The 20,410-nt window shown below is 55.9% G+C and overlaps 1 protein-coding gene across 2 annotated transcripts in view; it reads left to right on the top strand.

Annotated features, from left to right (window-relative positions):
• RIPK4 (receptor interacting serine/threonine kinase 4) overlaps positions 1-19,602 on the top strand; it is a 28,995-nt gene extending 9,393 nt beyond the window's left edge. Inside the window, exons 2-8 of one of the 2 annotated variants that reach the window (XM_003735402.6) lie at positions 588-879; positions 6,393-6,541; positions 8,859-8,908; positions 12,555-12,713; positions 13,429-13,532; positions 14,954-15,218; positions 16,986-19,602. In XM_003735402.6, coding sequence (XP_003735450.4) covers positions 588-879; positions 6,393-6,541; positions 8,859-8,908; positions 12,555-12,713; positions 13,429-13,532; positions 14,954-15,218; positions 16,986-18,133 — 2,167 coding nt within the window. In that variant the 3' untranslated portion in view covers positions 18,134-19,602. The remainder of the gene's footprint in view (positions 1-587; positions 880-6,392; positions 6,542-8,858; positions 8,909-12,554; positions 12,714-13,428; positions 13,533-14,953; positions 15,219-16,985) is intronic. The other variant, XM_078358607.1, reaches the window with a different exon arrangement.
• The last annotated feature ends 808 nt before the right edge of the window (positions 19,603-20,410 follow it).

Here is a 20,410-nt window from a genome sequence, read left to right as displayed (position 1 = left end):
CTCAGCCTCCCGAGTATCTGGGATTACAGACTTCTGCCACCATGCCCAACTAATTTTTGTATTGTTAGTAGAGACAGGGTTTCACCATGTTGGCGAGGCTGGTCTCGAACTCCTGACCTCAGGTGATCCACCTGCCTCGGCCTCTCAAGTGCTGGGATTGCAGGCGTGAGCCACCGTGCCCAGCCTAGTTACAACTTTGAGTGGAACCTCAACTTCTTTTTCCTCCTGAGGAGAAGGGATTGTTGCACCTGCAGACTCTAAGACTCCCAAGCCTTGGCTCATGGCTGCCTGTGGAATTATCATTCACACAGGCGGACCCTCCACACGTGTTGTCAGTGGTACCTGTAAAATGATTGGAATTCCCTCCTCCTCACTTCTGAGAACATTCTCAGCAGCTCGGGACTGAGACTCTGCAAAGCCTGCATTAGTGCCGTGACTTTCATGCGTGCCCTGCGTGTCTGCCCCACGTGTGTGCTCTTGAGGCATTGGCTCAGCCCTCTGCAGCCGGTCGTCTTTGGGCCCGGGTGCTGCTCATGCTTGTGGCTGAGTGACCACTGCATGTTCTTCATGCCTTTGAACTTTTCCAGGGAGCGCCTGGAGCTTTTGGAAGAAGCCAAGAAGATGGAGATGGCCAAGTTTCGTTACATCCTCCCTGTGTACGGTATCTGCCATGAACCCGTCGGCCTGGTCATGGAGTACATGGAGACGGGCTCCCTGGAGAAGCTGCTGGCCGCGGAGCCGCTGCCATGGGATCTGCGGTTCCGCGTCATCCACGAGACTGCGGTGGGCATGAACTTCCTGCACTGCATGTCCCCGCCGCTCCTGCACCTGGACCTCAAGCCCGCCAACATCCTGCTGGATGCCCACTACCACGTCAAGGTGGGGACCCGCATGGTGCCCGAGGGAGCTGGGCAGGGAGGGCCTGGGTCTTGGGGAGTAGGGTATCCAGGGGTGAAGCCCTGAGGTCGGGATAAGGTGGGAGAGGAGGTGGCTCTTCTTGGAGGAAAGAACTTGAAACCAAGGCCTTTTGCAGCATAAGGACGCTAGGCGTCTGAGGCTGTCCTTGGTGGCATGGAACCACACACTGTGTAGCTGCAGGGTGGGCTTGGTGAACGTGGGGGCTGCTGCCCCAAATCCTGGCATATGACTCATTCTGGAAAAAGTTACAGGTTTGTGGGTTTTGTTCTTATGAAATCAGCCTGTCGGCCAGGTGTGTCCTTGTGAGACCTCAGGCTCTGCAATGAAGGTGAGAATTTCCTCTCTTTTCAGGGCCTCGGGGTGATGGGAATGTGGGGGTTCCCTGCAATGGGGTCGTTAAAGTGCTGCGGAAGAGGCTGTCAGGATGGGTGGAGAGTGCGGGTCGGCAGCACGTCATGTCAGCGCAGCCTGGGAGCTGTCGGAGCTGCGGCCTGGGAGGTGTCAGCGCGGCCTGGGAGGTGTCAGCGCGGCCTGGGAGGTGTCAGCGTGGCCTGGGAGGTGTCAGTGCAGCCTGGGAGCTGGAGCTTGCTTTGCTTCGTGATGATTTTTGAAACGGAAAAGTGAGGCGGATAATGTACCTGGGAAGCAGCGTTGCTGCTGGGTCTCGGCAGGCGTCAGCATCCCCACCTGTGCATCAGGCTGCATTTCCTGTGTCCCCTTTGCTGACCGTCATGGCCAGGCCTGTACTGCTGACACGTCGTGGTTACACCTGACATGTGGTTTTTCCCCACGCGGTGAGGTTCACATGCTCTCGAGAGGCCCAGGGTGAATGGCTGGTCCACATAACACTGGTGTCTTCCCTGGGAGCGAGAAGGGGCCGAGAGCCTTGACCCGGATCCATGCAGTCCTCGAAGGGGACAAGCAGAGGAGTTCCCCGCCTGCCTTGGCTGCACTGCTGTTCCTAGTGGCACGGCACTTCCAGGCCTCTCTCGTGGCTGGACCATTAATTAGGAGAGACCTGAATTCAGGGCCTGGCCCTGCCCCTGAGCTCTCGGGCGGGATGGGCGTGGTGGCCTGTGTGGCATGTGCACGGCCGCTCCCTGCGGGACTGTGCAGCTGAGTGCACCTCGCATGCCTTGCTCAGCCAGGGCGGCAGCAGGGAGGCCAAATTTTCACTTTGGGCAGTAATTATAAGTTGTTTCTTAGGTAGGTGTTGCCCAGTAATACGATTTCAGCTGGAAGGTTTCAGCACCGTCCTGCTAAGTGAAGTAGGAAATTGAGATAATGGAGACAAGTCAAGTGACTTGGCTTGAATGGGCTCTAGGGTGGTTTCTGCATCTGCTCGTGTTCTGGGATTCCCATTTCCTGTGGTGGGCGGGGCTGGGCTTCACATGTGGACCCTCCATTCCTGCCAACGTTTACAGGCTTCTTCCCAGGTAGCGCAGGCCCTGGGGCCCTAATGACTAGGAAGGTCTGCTGTCCAGCACGCACTCAGTACCAGGAAGGGCATGCCAGAGGCGTCCCCTGCGGGAGCTGCCCTCATCCTCAGAGCAGAGTGCAGGGTGGATGGTGGCCTCTGCTGCTCACTGAGTCTGGGCTTCGAGTGGTTAAACTAGCAGCCAGGATCGCCCAGCTGTAAGTCACACAGTGGAGACCAGAACACGATCCTGCAGCCTCCACAGGCCTTAATTTTACCTGGGCTGCCACTGTGGTTGACATGAAAGAAACCAAGTGACCACCACATGCAGCGATCACTTGGGGGCAGAGGATGTGGGCCATAGGCAGGGCCTGGAGGCAGTCCCGGGGGATGGGGTGGGAGTGCTCCTGGGGGTGGGCCTACACAGGGCTGGGCTTTATCTGCCCTCAGGAGTTGGGGCAGGCAGCAGCAGAGCCTTTAGGCGAAGGAAACAGCCCAGGAGTTGCAGGGAGAGCTCTGGGTTTCCTGCCGGGGTAGCAGGCAGCTGGGCTTCTCTGTCTGTAAGGACGGCTGCAGCGGGCGGATGCTGCCTGGACCTGCTTTCTCAGGGAGGCTGCTGTGGAAGGCTCTCGGGGGGCTGGCCAGGAAGTGATGAGACATCTGCGTGGTGCCCCTGGGATCTCTTAGGGCCCTGTGTACCCTGACAGGCCGCAGGAAACATTGCTTTGGTGTGACTCCCTTCTTAATCAGGCATGTTAGTTACCACCAAGAAACCCAGAAACAAACAGAAAGATGTATTTACGTGACGTGCTTCTTCTTTCCTAGAAATAGCTGCTGTGTGTAGCGCGCAGCAGGCGGTTTCCGGGGGTCTGAGAGTCAGCACTTTCGTTCCTGAGGACGAAGTAGAAGCTGTGCGTGGACTGGCCACTGGGCGTCTGGGTGTCCTCAGTAGATAGTCATTCAAAGCAGGAATAGTTTAATCTAGAATCCTGAAATTAGACCGTAGATTGCCATTCCAGCCCTGACATTTGCCTCTGAGACGGGCTACCCCGGTGTCCAGGGATTGAGTGAAACTGGGAATGCCACAGCACCTGTCTGCTTCACACAGTATATACATAGAAACTACAGAAAGTAACAGTATCAAGCTAATGCTTGATGTTATTCAACATTAAATACACCAAATACCAATAATAAAATATTAGTTGGAATCGATTTCAAGTTAAAAACGAAATAACTTAGTCTAACGTCTCAGGCTGCTTTTATGTGTCCGGTTTGCCGGGAATACACGCTTTTCAAAGGCTTACATGTGGGTCGCGTCCTGCTGTGTGTTCTTTAGAGCGGATAACGACCTGCTGTGTCTTTCTTTGAAAGCCAGCAAAGCCCCTGCGGGCTGCTTTCTCAGTCTTTACAGCTGGACCTTGAAGTTGAAGGGCCACGTGCTTGGGGGCAGCTGTGAGCCCTCAGCTCTCGGAGATGCAGAGATGCAGAGTCGGTGCTGAAGAGAGTGTTTGGAAGCTGTGAGGCCTTTGCTGGTCAGGGTGGTTCCCATGGTGGCGGTGGCTGGCCGCTGAGGATGCGGGGCGAGGGGCAGCCCTGGGAGGTGAGATGAGGAAGGGCGGAGGGAGGAGAACATAGAGGGTCAGCGACCCTGCCAGAATTCTCAATTCCGAGCTTGCATTCTGTTGCCAGAGGTTTCACAGAGAATTTCGCCTGGTTTTCTTTTCACCAAGTATGGTTTGGAGGGGCTGGCTCTTTCTGACAAAGACACGGAGGAGGAGAAAAGGCTGAGACCTCTGCGCCTCAGTCCCTCTCATGTCTTCCTTTTCTTTTCTTCTTCTTTTTAAAATGATACTAGATCTCATTTTATTTTCACAACAAAGCTACTTTTATTGCCTCCTTTTATGAAAAAAGGAAACAGGCACAGAGAGGCTAATCGTCCAGGCCCACAGAACTCTAACTTGTACAGGCAAGATTAGAACAGCGAGTCTGATCCTTAGCTGACGGTGGGAGGGAGATACTTTTCTCCTGCAGTCAACCATACAAGGGGAGAAGGAATTGCCTGGAAAGCGTGTGATGCTTTCTTTACTCTTAGTTTCAGGTACGTGTGCAGAATGTGCAGGTTTGTCACACAGGTGTGCGTGTGCCACGGTGGGTTGCTGTGCCCATCAGCCCTCTCGGTCATCGTCTAGGTTTTAAGCCCTGCATGCATTAGGTGTTTGTCCTGACGCTCTCCCTGCCCTCCCCCGCACATCTCAGCAGGGCCCGTGTGTGATGTTCCCCTCCCTGTGTCCTTGTGTTCTCATTGTTCAACTCATTTCTGAATTTGAAACCTCTGAAGTCGCTGATGACGGTTGAACTGAAGCTTCCTGCGCTCTTGAGCTTATTTTGAGAGTTAGGACACATGATTGTGTCCCAGTGTCTGGCTGCCATCCAGGTTTACAGGATCAGGTGATGGTGGTGTTCTGGGGAGCTGGTGCTTTCCCTGGGGTGAAGGAGTGTGGCTCTTGAGGGCGGTGCAGGCCTGAAGGCCCTGGGACCAACAGAAGTGAGAGGAAATGAGAGACGCTGGGAGTCGGGGCCTTGTCCTGGTGCTGCTGGCTGCAGAGGAGGCCAGTCTCTTCTTGCAGGTCTCCCCCACAGGCCTCCCCCCACTCCCTCCGGTCTCTTCTCTCAGGCCTCCCCCACTCCCTGCAGTCTCTTCTTGAAGGCCTCCCCTGCAGGCCTCCCCCCACTCCCTGTGGTCTCTTCTCGAAGGCCTCCCCTGCAGGCCTCTCCCCAGTCCCTGCGGTCTCTTCTCGAAGGCCTCCCCTGCAGGCCTCTCCCCAGTCCCTGCGGTCTCTTCTCGAAGGCCTCCCCTGCAGGCCTCTCCCCAGTCCCTGCGGTCTCTTCTCGAAGGCCTCCCCTGCAGGCCTCCCCCACTCCCTGCAGTCTCTTCTCGCAGGCCTTTCCCGCAGGCCTCCCCCCACTCCATGTGGGTGTGCTCAGGATCTTGGAAGCCCAGTCATAGTCTCCCTGCTGTGCTGATGACAGCAGCCCCATTGGCTCACCGCTTGGGCACAGCCAGCCCAGAATGAAGGCCTGACTCAGCCTCATTTCCTGTCACTCCATGGGTGTGTCTGAGAGGAGCCCAGGAGTTAATGAAAAGGTTTTTACAAAAAATCCGTATGCCTTAAAGGAGAGTTGAGAGCGGTGCTCCCCCTGGATCCGGAGTCCCATTAATGCTAATGAGCTGTGGCTTCTCCCACACACTGTCTTCAGCAGCTTCAAACCGGTCTGAGTTACACTGGAGAGGGAAGGGGACGCTCCCATCCCCCACAGAGAGGTCAGCCTGGGGAAGGGGCATCTAGTGAGCTCCAAGGGCACCTTTGCTGGAAGGAGACCTGAGGCCTGCCTCCCCCGAGTGCAGATGCCGAGGGCGTTCCTGGAGGAGCTGGTGGCCGGTGCTCCCCGGGGCCTGGGCTAGCAGACCTTCACTTGAATGCATGTGTTTGAAGCAGCCAGCCAGTGTCTGCTGCTCACAAAACACCCTAGATGGATGGGGCTGCCAGGCGTGAGTTTTGTTTGCTTTCAAGTTTAAAGGGCTTCTGAAGGTGTGTTTCCCTTTAAAGGACTTGCAGCCACTTGCCCGCCAGCCTTCCCAGCTGGCAGGTTTCACAACCGGCTCCCCGGCTTCTCTAGGAGCAGACCTGATCTTCACATGCGCTGCTGTCTGCCTGAACCCTCTAAGGCGTGCCTGTTCCCCTTTATGCCAACTGGCCGTCACCACAGTGGCAAACACGATGCCTTATAGAAGGTGGATTCGAATTCTTCCGAGTTCTGTTCCAGAGGATTCCTTCCTTACAGCCTGATCCTTTAACCAAAGCCTCCAGGCTTGCTTCTGCCCCAGAATCTGCCCCTCCATGCCTGGCGCAGGGCTGCCTGGAGAGGCACGGGGTGGGCTCTCGGCGCTCCTGGAAAGCTCCCACCCACCCTCTGGGATTGCCAAAGGGAGCTTTTGATAATGCATCAAAGCATCACGCTGGGGGCTAACGAGCCCCGCTCCATGGCTGTGTTGCAGATCTCTGATTTTGGGCTGGCCAAGTGCAACGGGTTGTCCCACTCACACGACCTCAGCATGGACGGCCTGTTCGGCACCATCGCCTACCTCCCTCCAGAGCGCATCAGGGAGAAGAGCCGGCTCTTCGACACCAAGCATGACGTATACAGGTATGTGACATGCCACCCCCCACCCCCCACAGAGGCCAGAGGCTCTGAACCTTGAAGCTTCATGCCCTGAGCTGCAGCTGTCAGAAAGGCCTCTTATTGCCAGTCAGAAGTGGGGTTCAGGCCAGGTGCAGCGGCTCAAGCCTATAATCCCAGCACTGTGGGAGGCTGAGGTGGGAGGATTGCTTGAGCCCAGGAGGTGGAGACTGCAGTGAGCCATGATCGCATCACTGGATTCTAGCCTGGGCAACAGAGCAAGACTCTGTCTTAAAAAAAAAAAAAAATGACAGGGGTGGTGTTGGAAGAGTCTGGGGATTTCCTTGCTGTGAGTGTTGCTGGCCGAGGAGGAGGAGTGGTCCCAGGCGCACGGCAGAGCCACACTGAGAGCCCTGCCCTGCTGGAGCCTTGGCGTTTTTGTGACCTGTGGGTCTTATGGCTTGTCTGCTGGAAGGACCTGCTGCTTTCAGTGGTCTGGGTGTCTGTGTGCATGTGTGTTTGGACTTTCTGAAATTCACTCTGATTTTGTGAGGTGAACAGCTCATCTTCATGCAATTACCTTTGTTGGTCAGATATCAATACCCAGGTCACCTGGTGCCTTCCTTTTTCAAACTGTAAAGATCTTAATCACACAGACTTTGGAGAAGAAAAGAGGGCGGGAGCATGTGAGCAGGCACTAAGCCTCCCACTCTGGCTGTCACCCTCAGCTCTGCGGGTCTGACCCAGCATTTGAGCACTAAGCCTCCTACTGTGGCCCTCACCCCCAGCATTTGAGTACTAAGTCTCCCACTGCAGCTCTCACCCTCAGCTCTGCGAGTGTGACCCAGCATTTGAGTACTAAGCCTCCTACTGTGGCCCTCACCCCCAGCATTTGAGTACTAAGTCTCCCACTGCAGCCCTCACCCCCAGCATTTGAGTACTAAGCCTCCCACTGTAGCTCTCACCCCCAGCATTTGAGTACTAAGCCTCCCACTGCAGCCCTCACCCCCAGCATTTGAGTACTAAGCCTCCCACTGCAGCCCTCACCCCCAGCATTTGAGTACTAAGCCTCCCACTGCAGCCCTCACCCCCAGCATTTGAGTACTAAGTCTCCCACTGCAGCCCTCACCCCCAGCATTTGAGTACTAAGTCTCCCACTGTGGCCCTCACCCCCAGCATTTGAGCACTAAGTCTCCCACTGCGGCCCTCACCCCCAGCATTTGAGTACTAAGCCTCCCACTGCAGCTCTCACCCTCAGCTCTGCGGGACTGACCCAGCATTTGAGCACTAAGCCTCCCACTGTGGCCCTCACCCTCAGCTCTTGGGTCTGACCCAGCATTTGAGCACTAAGCCTCCCACTGCAGCTCTCACCCTCAGCTCTGCAGGACTGACCCAGCATTTGAGCTCTGCCTTTGTCATGGCCACCCCTGCAGCCCAGGCCAACTGGTTTGACCGTAGCCATTGTGCATGTGCTTAGCTGGGGCTTTAAGCTGAGAGTTGCCTGAAGTGTCACTTTGGAGACTAGTCACAGCTTGTAGAGTTTGGGGAGAGTAAGAGCCTCTCCATTTATTTTGGAGTTTGAACTTTTGAACCTGCAACTTGAACCAGTTTTCGAAGGTGAATTGGGTATCTCTGTAAACAGCCACTCTCACCAGCTCTGCCCTGTGGCGTCTCAGTTTTTGGGCTTGTTTTTTTGTGTTTGTTTTTTATCAGGTTGGGTACTTTTTTGGTGTATCCAGAGTTATGTAGATAAACATATCCCTGACACATCTGTGTATTTCTAAACAGCCCCCTAAGAAAGCTTCCAGGCATTCACCCGGATTGCCTCACGTGTTCTGTGCGCTTTACCAACCTTCTGATAATGAAATCCCAGCGAGCCTGTTAGGAATTGGAATCTGTGTTTTCAGAGAATGAAATCATTGTTGGGGGGGCATGGGAGTAACCCATTCATTCATTCCCCTACTCATCCATTTCTTCAGTAAATGCCTGTGCAGGTGCTCTGTGCCTGCCGCTCAAAAGGCGATGATAGGCACACAGGTGCTGTCCCCAGGAGGTCGTCACTCCCCGCCTAGGGCGGCACCCCCTTTGGGAGTCCCTCCTGCTGCCTGAAGACCTGCAGCCCCTAGGTGGAGTTACTTGAGTCTGTCTGACATCTGAGCCGTCAGCTTGCTGGGCTTCACTGTAGAGAGTTTCCTCTTTGTAAGACAGGAGAACTCTCTCAGTGTTGTGGCTCTGTCTTTGGAAGGCTTCAGAGCAGGTTTCTTCACGCCTGTTGCTAGGGGTGAGAGCTTTGGACTTCGAGTCTCTGGCCGTCAGACGCTAACGCGCCTGGTTTCTCCTGCAGCTTCGCCATCGTCATCTGGAGCGTGCTCACGCAGAAGAAGCCGTTTGCAGGTGAGTGGACCGTCTTGGAGGTGTAGTGTGCTTGTCTTTCCTGGAATAATGGGGGGCCGTCTTGTTGCCCTTTCTCTGTGACCCCCGCTCCCACAGGTGCTGCTCTGTGGTATAATTTGCACGCAGGAAAGTGCACAGGCCTCTTCAACGGAATTTTTTAGGTGCCAGCTAGATTTTCTCGGGTAGTAAAACGTATATAACATAAATTGGTCACGTCAGCCATTGAACGTCTGTAATTCAGTGACATGAAGTACATTGGCACTGTTGAACAAGCGTCACCACTGTCTAGTTCCAGAACATTCTCATATGCCCATTCCACGGTCCCTCTCCGTTCCTCCTGCTCAAGCCCCAGCAACCACCCGTCTGCTCTCTGTCTCCAGGGCTTTGCCTGTGCTGGTATTTCCATCTATTCTTTTTGTTTCTTCACTTTTTAAAAAAATGTGGTAAAATATACATAACAAAGCTTAGCATGTCACTGTGTTAAGCATGAAGTTCGGGAGCATTCTGTGTACCCACGAGCTTATGAAACCAACCCCCAGAGCTGCCCAGTGCTGTGGATTTGCACGTGGGCATGCCCCGCTGCCCAGCTAGAGAGTGGTGGTATTTTCTTTCTCTGCCAGGCAGCCACTGCTCTGAACACTGCCTTCAAAGTTACCATATCTTATTTATCATGAAAATAAGTGTGTTTTGGCCGGGCGCGGTGGCTCAAGCCTGTAATCCCAGCACTTTGGGAGGCCGAGGCAGGTGGATCACGAGGTCAAGAGATCGAGACCATCCTGGTCTATATGGTGAAACCCGGTCTCTACTAAAAATACAAAAAAAAAAATTAGCTGGGCATGGTGGCGCGTGCCTGTAATCCCAGCTACTCAGGAGGCTGAGGCAGGAGAATTGCTTGAACCCAGGAGGCGGAGGTTGCAGTGAGCCGAGATCGCACCATTGCACTCCAGCCTGGGTAACAAGAGCGAAACTCTGTCTCAAAAAAAGTGTGTTTTTAGCTTTGTTAGAGAGGTTTCCCTTTTCTCTAAAAACATTTCCAGGCTACTCATGGCATTTTTTGGTGTGACCTAAAATGTCTAAAAATAAAGGTGAGAGTCAAGGCCTAGCTCCTTGCTAGTTGGGGCTCAGACTAGGAGCCGATGTGTGGGGAAGGTGCTGGGTCAGAAGAGATCTTCCCAGCATCGCGAGATCAAGTAGCTCGGCAGCTTTTTAATTTTTTTTGAGACAGAGTCTCGCTCTGTTGCCCAGGCTGGAGTACAGTGGCACGATCTCAGCTCACTGCAACCTCTGCCTCCCATGTTCAAGCGATTCTCCCTGCCTCAGCCTCCCGAGTAGCTGGGATTACAGGCATCTGCCACTATGCTTGACTAATTTTTGTATTTTTAGTAGAGACAGGATTTCGCCATGTTGGGCAGTCTGGTCTCAAACTCCTGACCTCAGGTGATCCGCCCACCTCAGCCTCCCAAAGTGTTGGGATTATAGGCATGAGCCACCACACCTGGCTCTCCTGGGAGCTTTAAAGGAATGCTAATTGAAAGCGTGGACATGCTCCTCCAGGCCTCTGCCGGCAGGTGTCCATCTGTGCCGTCTGACCGCCCGGCACCTTTCTTGCATTCCGTGCATGCTCCCAAACAGTGGCCTATGGTCCGAATGCCTGTGAAATGTGGCGGTGTGCCAGGTGGTATCAGGGGGTCTGATACATGTGACACCCGAAGCCAGGCACAGGGGACAGGTCAAGGCTCAAGCCCGTGTGCTTTATTGCCGAATACGCCTAGTGTTCCATTATTGGAATGCCAAGCATTTGGGAGTTAATAATCTGCTCAAGGTCATCGCCGAGGTCTGACTTTTCAAATTCAAAAAGTTGCAATCTCAAGTATAAATGGGTAAATAGCTAGGAGGGGTCCAAGGTGCAGGAGAAGAAGGCCTCTCCCCAGCTTCTCCGGTCTGCGTTGGGCAGCAGGCAGTTTCCCAGGTGTTTCCTTCAGTTCGCTTTCATTTTATTTAGAGGATTGGTTCGCTTTGGAAGTCTGAATAATCATGGAAATAACCTGTCAAATACTTAAGACATTTATTGCACAAGATTTACTGGGAAAGTGGAGCAAAACGCCGTGTGGAATCCTGGCAGCTGTGGGTGATTCTCGGCTGATTTTCTGCCCCTGCTGAGGCACTTGGTCTCTCCAAAGAGCTGCCATTCTGTGGGCGGCGTGTTTGGATCCGGAGCGGGGAGAGGGCTGTCGGGAACGAGAAGCTTGAAGTCCACCTTGAGGATTCCAGGCTGAGCAGAAAAAAGAATTTGACCCACTGAAGGCCACCCTGGGCCCTTCCCAGTCAGGGTAGACGTCGTGGCAATAATAATGATAATATCCTGGGGCCCAGGCATGCTTATGAAGGAGGTTGGAAAGGACAGGTGGGGCCCCACATTGTGAATTGAAGGGAAAGACCCCTCCCACACCTTAACCCTGGTGCATCTGCACGGGAGGCCAGCTGGGGGCCTAAGCTGGGACTGGAGTTGAAACTGAGGAAGCCTTCTTCGGACTGTAGACAGAGTTGGGTCCCACGGGTGCAGGGCGCCACGGTTCCTCCATGGTGCATGAGCCTCATTCCCTTTCTGGTGTGGGCCGTTGACGGAAGAGCCTCATAAGATACTGTTCTCTCTTGAACCTCATCTTCCCTTGGGTGGGATGCCCAGAAAGATCTGCTCAGTGGCCAAACACATTGGCTCCATCTGGTAGCTCAGAACCCAGGGAAGGAGGTGGATTTCACAACCAGGACAAGAGAGCACTGTGCCCTGTGAGGACGAGGGTCACGGGGAGAGCACCGTGCCCCGTGAGGACGAGGGTTACAGGGAGAGCACCGTGCCCCGTGAGGACGAGGGTCACAGGGAGAGCACTGTGCCCCGTGAGAACAAGAGTCACAGGGAGAGCACCGTGCCCCGTGAGGACGAGGGTCATAGGGAGAGCACCGTGCCCCGTGAGGACGAGGGTCATAGGGAGAGCACCGTGCCCCGTGAGGACGAGGGTCACAGGGAGAGCACCGTGCCCCGTGAGGACGAGGGTCACAGGGAGAGCACCGTGCCCCGTGAGGACGAGGGTCACAGGGAGAGCACCGTGCCCCGTGAGGATGAGGGTCACAGGGAGAGCACCGTGCCCCGTGAGGACGAGGGTCACAGGGAGAGCACCGTGCCCCGTGAGGACGAGGGTCACAGGGAGAGCACCGTGCCCCGTGAGGACGAGGGTCACAGGGAGAGCACCGTGCCCCGTGAGGATGAGGGTCACAGGGAGAGCACCGTGCCCCGTGAGGATGAGGGTCACAGGGAGAGCACCGTGCCCCGTGAGGACGAGGGTCACAGGGAGAGCACCGTGCCCCGTGAGGACGAGGGTCACAGGGAGAGCACCGTGCCCTGTGAGGACGAGGGTCACAGGGAGAGCACCGTGCCCTGTGAGGATGAGGGTCACAGGGAGAGCACCGTGCCCTGTGAGGATGAGGGTCACAGGAAGCTCTGGCTGTGAAGCTGGAGGGACGCCAGCTCCCTGGGATGGTGTGGGGACGGCCCCATTGTGGCCCCCGGCGAGTGTGTTGTTTCCTCTTGAGGGTGAGATGCTGCCGCGCAGCCCCGCAGAGCCCCTGACTGTCGCTCTTCCCTTGGCAGATGAGAAGAACATCCTGCACATCATGGTGAAGGTGGTGAAGGGCCACCGCCCCGAGCTGCCGCCTGTGTGCAGAGCCCGGCCGCGCGCCTGCAGCCACCTGATACGCCTCATGCAGCGGTGCTGGCAGGGGGACCCGCGAGTCCGGCCCACCTTCCAAGGTGAGCACCCCGGGGTTTCCCTGGCACGCTCTGCAGGTGTCACAGGAGACAGAGGTGACGGCCAGGGCAGGGGCAGGGACCAGGCCTGGGTGAGGAACCGGGCGTGTAACAGGTGGGCTGAAATGAGCCCTGCACAGATAGGTTGTCCCGGCACCTGCCCGTGGCCTCTGGTACCTGTGGCTGGGCTACAGCGGCTGCAACTGAGTCACCTCCAACCATCTGCCCCCTGCTCCCAGCCAGGGCTGGGCTTGCTGCCCAGAGGAGTCTGTTTGGGAGCCTGAGGTTCAGGTGCAACCATGTTCTTCTCGCAGCCTCACCTGGCCGGTGGCTGGAGGGGTTGCCCTTCTCTTGGGGAATTGACTTCCTGGGAAAGATGTGTCCCTGGGATAGGTTTGCATTTAAAGCTTATGGCAGAAAATACGTGCATGGGGAGCTTACCCGCCAGGTGCTGGCCGCTCTGCTCCCTGCATCTGGCAGGTGGGGCTCCCCCGGAAAGACTTCTGCTTTGAGTCTGGTGAGGCCTGCAAATGATTACTGATGGGGGCTGGGTTTGGCCGGCAAATCGCCCATGGGGGGCTCCTGGGCTTGCCTGGCGAGCTCAGCCTGGGCTGAGGCGTGTGAGAAATCCCCAGCACCTGGAGGCCCAGTGTTTAAATAGAACGTGTGTATGCAGAAGCTGTCATCTGAGTAACATGTCCCCTTTTCTCCCCAAAAGAAATTACTTCTGAAACCGAGGACCTGTGTGAAAAGCCTGATGGTGAAGTGAAAGAAACTGCTCATGACCTGGACGTGAAAAGCCCCCTGGAGCCCAGGAGTGAGGTAATGGGCCCTTCCCACAGGGGTCTTTTGTCTCCTCGGTTTCCAGGGAGGGGTTTCCAAACCACCTCTCCTCTGTGCAGACCCTCTGCCGCCCGGACCCCTCTGCCTCTCTTCTGAGCCCATCCCGCACCCAACTCCGTTAGAAGCGTAGGTCCTATGGGGGCTCAGGTCCCCTGCCCCGCTGCCTCCCGGCCCCACCTCCTGTGTGATTTTGCGTGAGTGGCATAAGGGCTTCCCTGACACCAAATAGCCACTCATGTGATGTGTGTGGAACCATGGGATCAGGAGGCCCAGCCCCAGCTGGGGAGGGAGAGCTGGTGTGTGGGTGTCTTTGGTGATCCAGTCCCTTTGTAGCTGCTCATAAGTGGTCTGTACTCTGATGAGTGCCACCAAGGTGATTTCAGATGCGATGAGAATTTCCAAGTGCCAAGGCTGGCTCAATAGCCTTTCAGCTAATGAGACTGGAGCAGACCTGCGAGGCAGGGCCTGATGAATGAGCTTCATAACACGTTATCTGGTGTTGGGCAATTGCTCCCAGGCTGCTGGTGTGAGCTCAGGAGATCGGGAAACACGCAGGGTGCGCCCACTCTCTAAACGTAAAGGTGTACATGTGCCCGTGAGTCTGGGAGCAAAGGTGGCTGCTGATAAAGAGGCAGACTTGGGCCCTGATAAGGGAGGGAAGGCAGCCTACATGTGGAGGTTGCTCAGAACACCCAGCAACAGTGAAGGACATCGAGCCGTCCTCCGAAGGGCGGGGACCTGGAGCAAACAGGTGTGCCTAAGGGAAGGGGCGTGAAATCCTGTCAGATTCCACTCACTTGCCAGAAACCTGTTGCCCTCCAGTCCCTGAAGTGAGACCCTTTTAAAAGGTCCCATTGGTGTATGTTGGATTGGATCAGCTCTTGCCCCTGTGGCTGGGCCCTTCCCCCGTCCCTTGTCCACACACAGTGGCTCCGTGGGGAGGTGGCAGTTGTGGCCACGTGTGGGGGTCCTGCCCAGTTCCTCTCTGTCCTCTGGTTTCCTGCTAACGCTGGCCTGGGCTGGGCAGGCTGTGCCCCACCATGCATGCTTCTCACTCTAGCTCAACACCGTCTACCTTTGTTTGGGTGTGCGGTGCTCCTGAGCAGGTGGTATCCAGAGCTGCCTGAGGCTGGACTTTGCTCTTTAATGAAGCTGATCTTTCCTTAAGATGTCTCTGCGCTGAGTGGGCCACGCCAGCCTCCTAGCTCCGTCTTTGAGCTCCTAGCTGTGTGGATGTGGTGGCTGATCCGTGGATGTGGTGGCTGATCCTTCATCTGCATTGCTTCCAGGGTCCTTTCCTCCCCCACCTCGCTCCCATGGCCCGCCTGGCTCTTTGGTGTTTGTGTCACACAGGCGGGCCGTTCGGGGACTTCACTTGCCCCCCTTCTGCGTCTTCGCAGGTGGTGCCTGTGTCTTCGAGGCTCAAGCGGGCCTCCGCCCCCACCTTCGATAATGACCACAGCCTCTCTGAGCTGCTCTCGCAGCTGGACTCCGGAGTTTCCCAGGCCGTCGAGGGCCCGGAGGAGCTCAGCCGCAGCTCCTCTGAGTCCAAGCTGCCATCGACCGGCAGTGGCAAGAGGCTCTCGGGGGTGTCCTCGGTGGACTCTGCCTTCTCTTCCAGAGGATCACTGTCGCTGTCCTTTGAGCGGGAGCCTTCGACTAGCGGTTTGTGTCCCAAGAGATGCGGGGCTCAGTGGGACAGTTGACTGGACTCAGTGGGCAGCTACACAGAATCAAGGGGACAGTTTTCTGACCCAGAAATATTGCTGCTTTGTGTTCTCTCTGTCTTAACTAATTAATTTTGGGTGTTGGGCGTTTGGCTGTGTCCTGTGTCACTTAGCATGTAGGGGGAACAGGCCACATCACCAGCTCATGCCGCCGTCTTGCCCGTGCCAATGCCATGGGCAGAGGCTGACCTCAGGCTACAGATGAAAAGCCCCACCCAGTCCAGTGAGCCCGGGAGGAGTCGAGCCCCACTCCCTGCTGGGCTTCTTGCCTCGGGGATGGCAGTCCTGCACCCTCTGCTCAGACACTGCTGTGCCAGGACAGGACCACATCTGATCCCTGCATCTGGCAGAGAGGAGGCCAGAATGAGCACCAGGTCCAGCACCCGGGGGCCAGGAGAGGGAAAAAAGCACCTTCCAAACACAAAAGCCGTCAAAGTTAACATAAAAAGGCAAGATTCAATAAGTGAGAAGAGCTCTGCCCTCACAGGTAGTTTGCGAGGGTGGCTTGGTGTTAAAACCTTAGAAGGCCTGGGCGGGCCTTTTGCATCTGTGGGCTCTCCATTCACGGTAGCCCGTCGCCCATGAAGAAATATGTTCTAGAGCTGGGCGCGGTGGCTCACACCTATAATCACAGCACTTTGGGAGGCTGTGGCGGGTGGATCACAAGGTCAAGAGATCGAGACCATCCTGGTCAACAAGGTGAAATCCCGTCTCTACTAAAAATACAAAAATTAGCTGGGCATGGTAGTGTGTGCCTGTAATCCCAGCTACTCGGGAGGCTGAGGCAGGAGAATTGCTTGAATCCAGGACGCGGAGGTTGCGGTGAGCCGAGATCGTGCCATTGCACTCCAGCCTGGGTAACAAGAGCGAAACTCTATCTCAAAAAAAATAAATAAATATGTTCTAGAACATTCTCTTTGGGTCTAGTACTCTGAAATGACATCTGTCTTCAAGCTCAAGAGAGGACGCAGGTGTTGAAACACTGAGCCTGACTAGGAGGGTCCGTTTTCTTAACGCCTTGACCCCACTTCCTTCCACATCCCCTGTGCTTCACAGGAGGGTGGAGGAGAGTCGCTTCAGGGACTCGGAATTCCAGACACGACAGTAGGATTTTTGTGGTAAATAAAACTTTTCATCCTGAGTGCTGGACTGACGTACTCCTGAAACGAGAGGCTCGTACCCTTCAGGATTGTCAGAAAATGTGCCTCTTGACCTCCCTAGGTCCAGAGGTGCCACTTTGAGGTAGGGCAGGAGCTGTACCTGTTCCTTCCAGCTCTGGGCAGCAGCTGCAGGCCGCTAGGCCTGGGCCATTGCAGGTGCCAAGGCTTCCAGGTGAGGGGGCTCCTGCCTGGTCTTTTTAGTCTGTGCCCTTTTTTCTTCTTTCTTCAATGAAGGAATGTCTGAGGTCACTACCATCTCTAAGCACCAAGGGGGCTCGCCACCCTGCAGGACAGTGCCGGCCGGTTTTGTTCTGTTAACCTCCTAACGAGCACCTGGGAGACATTTGCTGGCCTGCCCTGGGGTTCCCCGCTGGGACCAACCTTAATAAGGAGGCACAGACAGTGCTCAAACATGGTCAGGTGACCAGTGAGCAGCCTGGAGGCTATGGCGCTCCTCCCACTGAGGGCCACAGCCAGGTTCCCCGAGACACTGCGTCCCTGGGTGTGCAGCCGCGCTCTGACCCTTGCCTCTCCTCTCCCTGCAGATCTGGGCACCACAGACATCCAGAAGAAGAAGCTTGTGGATGCCATCGTGTCCGGGGACACCAGCAAGCTGATGAAGATCCTGCAGCCACAGGACGTGGACCTGGTGCTGGACGGCGGCGCCAGCCTGCTGCACCTGGCGGTGGAGGCCGGGCAGGAGGAGTGCGTCAAGTGGCTGCTGCTCAACAATGCCAACCCCAACCTGACCAACCGCAGGGGCTCCACCCCGCTGCACACGGCCGTGGAGAGGCGGGGGCGGGGCGTTGTGGAGCTCCTGCTGGCACGGAAGATCAGCGTCAACGCCAAGGACGAGGACCAGTGGACGGCCCTCCACTTTGCTGCCCAGAGCGGGGACGAGTCTAGCATGCGGCTGCTGCTGGAGAAGAACGCCTCGGTCAACGAGGTGGACTTCGAGGGCCGGACGCCCATGCACGTGGCCTGCCAGCATGGGCAGGAGAACATCGTGCGCATCCTGCTGCGCCGAGGCGTGGACGTGAGCCTGCCGGGCAAGGACGCCTGGCTGCCTCTGCACTACGCGGCCTGGCAGGGCCACCTGCCTATCGTCAAGCTGCTGGCCAAGCAGCCGGGGGTGAGCGTGAACGCGCAGACGCTGGACGGGAGGACGCCCCTGCACCTGGCCGCACAGCGCGGGCACTACCGCGTGGCCCGCATCCTCATCGACCTGTGCTCTGACGTCAATGTCTGCAGCCTGCTGGCACAGACGCCCCTGCACGTGGCCGCCGAGACGGGGCACACCAGCACCGCCAGGCTGCTCCTGCATCGGGGCGCCGGCAAGGAGGCTGTGACCTCGGACGGCTACACTGCCCTGCACCTGGCTGCCCGCAACGGACACCTGGCCACCGTCAAGCTCCTCGTTGAGGAGAAGGCCAATGTGCTGGCCCGGGGACCCCTGAACCAGACGGCGCTGCACCTGGCTGCCGCCCATGGGCACTCAGAGGTGGTGGAGGAGTTGGTCAGCGCCGACGTCATCGACCTGTTCGACGAGCAGGGGCTCAGTGCACTGCACCTGGCCGCCCAGGGCCGGCACGCACAGACGGTGGAGACCCTGCTCAGGCACGGGGCCTACATCAACCTGCAGAGCCTCAAGTTCCAGGGTGGCCACGGCCCCGCTGCCACGCTCCTGCGGTGAAGCAAGACCTAGCTGGCTACCTGCGGAGACCAGGGGTCCATGTGGGACTCCTGTCCTGTCCTTGTGTTCCTTGTGGGGATGAAACGATGCTGCGTGGGGCCCTGTTGTGGCTTGCCTAAACGTTGATGGAGTGGAGGTGACATGGTGGTGTCAGGAGGCTGGTGCTGCTGACTGGAGCGTCACCTCCAGGCGAAGGTGGCTCAGGTGCACTTGACCACTCCCCGATCACCGATCTAGGCACCTGCTGTCCGAAGGGACCATGGGTCAGAATCATTTCGTTGGGCTCCTAATGGGCCGCTGAGGCTGGTCCCTTGGTGAGGAAGCGTCCACTCTCCTGAGGCGAGCCACCTTGGGTCACTGGAGCTCACCACTCTTGAGGGAGGAGGTGCAGGAGCAACTGCGTTTTTTATCTTCATACACGGCGGTGGGCAGAGAGGCCTGTCTCAAGGTTTTCCATGGAACTGTCGTATCTGTAAGAGATGAATGCCTTATCAGCTGTTGCTTGAGACCTGTTAAAACATTCATAACATTGGACAGTCTAGTGTTTAAATGATGACTGAGTAGGAGGGCTGGCTTTGAAAACAATGTTTTATGCAACAAGGAATGAACGGTAGCAGCCAGCGTTGTGGGGACGTGTGTGTGGCCAGCTCTTAACTGTTCCAGTCTGTTCTGCTTTGCTGAGTCCTTGTGGACAGCTGCACACACTTGGCCACGTGCTGCTGGCTGCCGTTCATTGCTGTTTGCCTGAGATGTTCGGGGAACTCTAGAGCCACAGGCATAAGAGTCATTAAAAATTCTCCCTTTGTAACCTCAGTTCTGGGGACTGAGGCGAGCCCCCTCAGATGGCTGGAGTGCACCAGTTTTTGGGGAAGAGGTGCAGAAGAAACTGTTTTTTATCTTCAGACTGCATATGAAGAATTACCTAGACATGGTATTATTACCTAGGTAGACGCACTGCTCCTCTGCACCCTTTCCAGCTCTCATTTCTGATAGGTGTTGTTCATGCCAAGGGTTAGTGTCTTGGGGTTTTGGGGGGAGGGCTTCTGACCTGCTTTGCAGACATGCATCTGTAGCTCAGCTGTTTGGGGTGTGGCCCCAAGGAAGTTCTTGGATGTAAAAGATGGGGCCGCCTAGTGTCGTAACTTCACTGTCACCTGTGTCCCATAGGGTGCCTTCTGAATACTGTTATTAGGATAAATTTGTTGGAGAATGTGACCCTGTGTGCAAACACGTACTGTGGCCTGGTGTGTGATAGAGATTGATGTTAATGTACCATGTATGTTAATGTGAATCTGGGCAGGATACTTCTTTTCCATGACAGGAAATATCCACGCTGTTGGAACTGGCTATGTTTTAATATGCCTCATTGTGCCTTTACTGTGTTGTGCTACCGTTGTGTGGACTGTGTGGGAGACAAATGTTCCATCTGATGGCAATAAAGCAGAGTACTTGGTGCTTTTTCTTATAAACAAGCTCCAGTCATCTGATTTCTGCAAACCCAAGGCTGGAGGCAGCGACGGGAGCTTGCAGAGGCCCTTCTGGAAGGCACCCGTGCCCGGAATTAACCTAGGCCTGGGGGCCCCGAGAAAGCAGGGTGGTTGGGTGTTGTCCTCAGCCTGGGCCCCGCTACACACAGGTGATCCGGTGGGGAGAGAGGTGTGTCTGGATGAAAGCTCCTAACTTGAACATTTTATTTAAATGTTTATGTAGTTCTTACATTCCGTATTTTGAAATAACTCCAGATTACAGAAAAGTGACAGGAATAGTACATAGAGCTCTGGGAACCCTCCGGCCAGGTTCCCTGCTTGCTTATATCTGATTGCATCTGCCTGATCTCTCTCACCCACCCACCCACCTGTTTGAGAGTAAGTCACAGCCAGCATGCCCTGTTATTCCTGAATCCTCCCATGCACATTTCCTAAAAGCAAGACTTTCTGCTACATCGCCCACGGTTTACCCATCAAATTCAGGAAGTTAGCATTGGTACAGTATTACCGTTAAATCCACAAAGTCTCTTCCAGTTTTATTGATTGTCTCAGAACTGTCCTTTATAGAAGAAGGAAGTTTGAAAACACGGCAAGGGGCGCCTCATTCTTTCCGCTCTCTGGCCCGGCTCCCTGTGGCGCTCGGTCGCTGTCCCTGTGGTGCTCGGTCGCTGTCCCTGTGGTGCTCAGTCGTTGTCCTGTGGTGCTCGGTCGCTGTCCCTCTGGTGCTTGGTTGCTGTCCCTCTGGTGCTCGGTCGCTGTCCCTGTGGTGCTCGGTCATTGTCCCTGTGGT

Source organism: Callithrix jacchus, chromosome 21 (assembly GCF_049354715.1).
Source record: "Callithrix jacchus isolate 240 chromosome 21, calJac240_pri, whole genome shotgun sequence".
NCBI lineage: Eukaryota > Metazoa > Chordata > Mammalia > Primates > Cebidae > Callithrix > Callithrix jacchus.
Note: the sequence above shows the minus strand (reverse complement) of the source record. Positions and strands in the feature narration are given on the sequence as shown.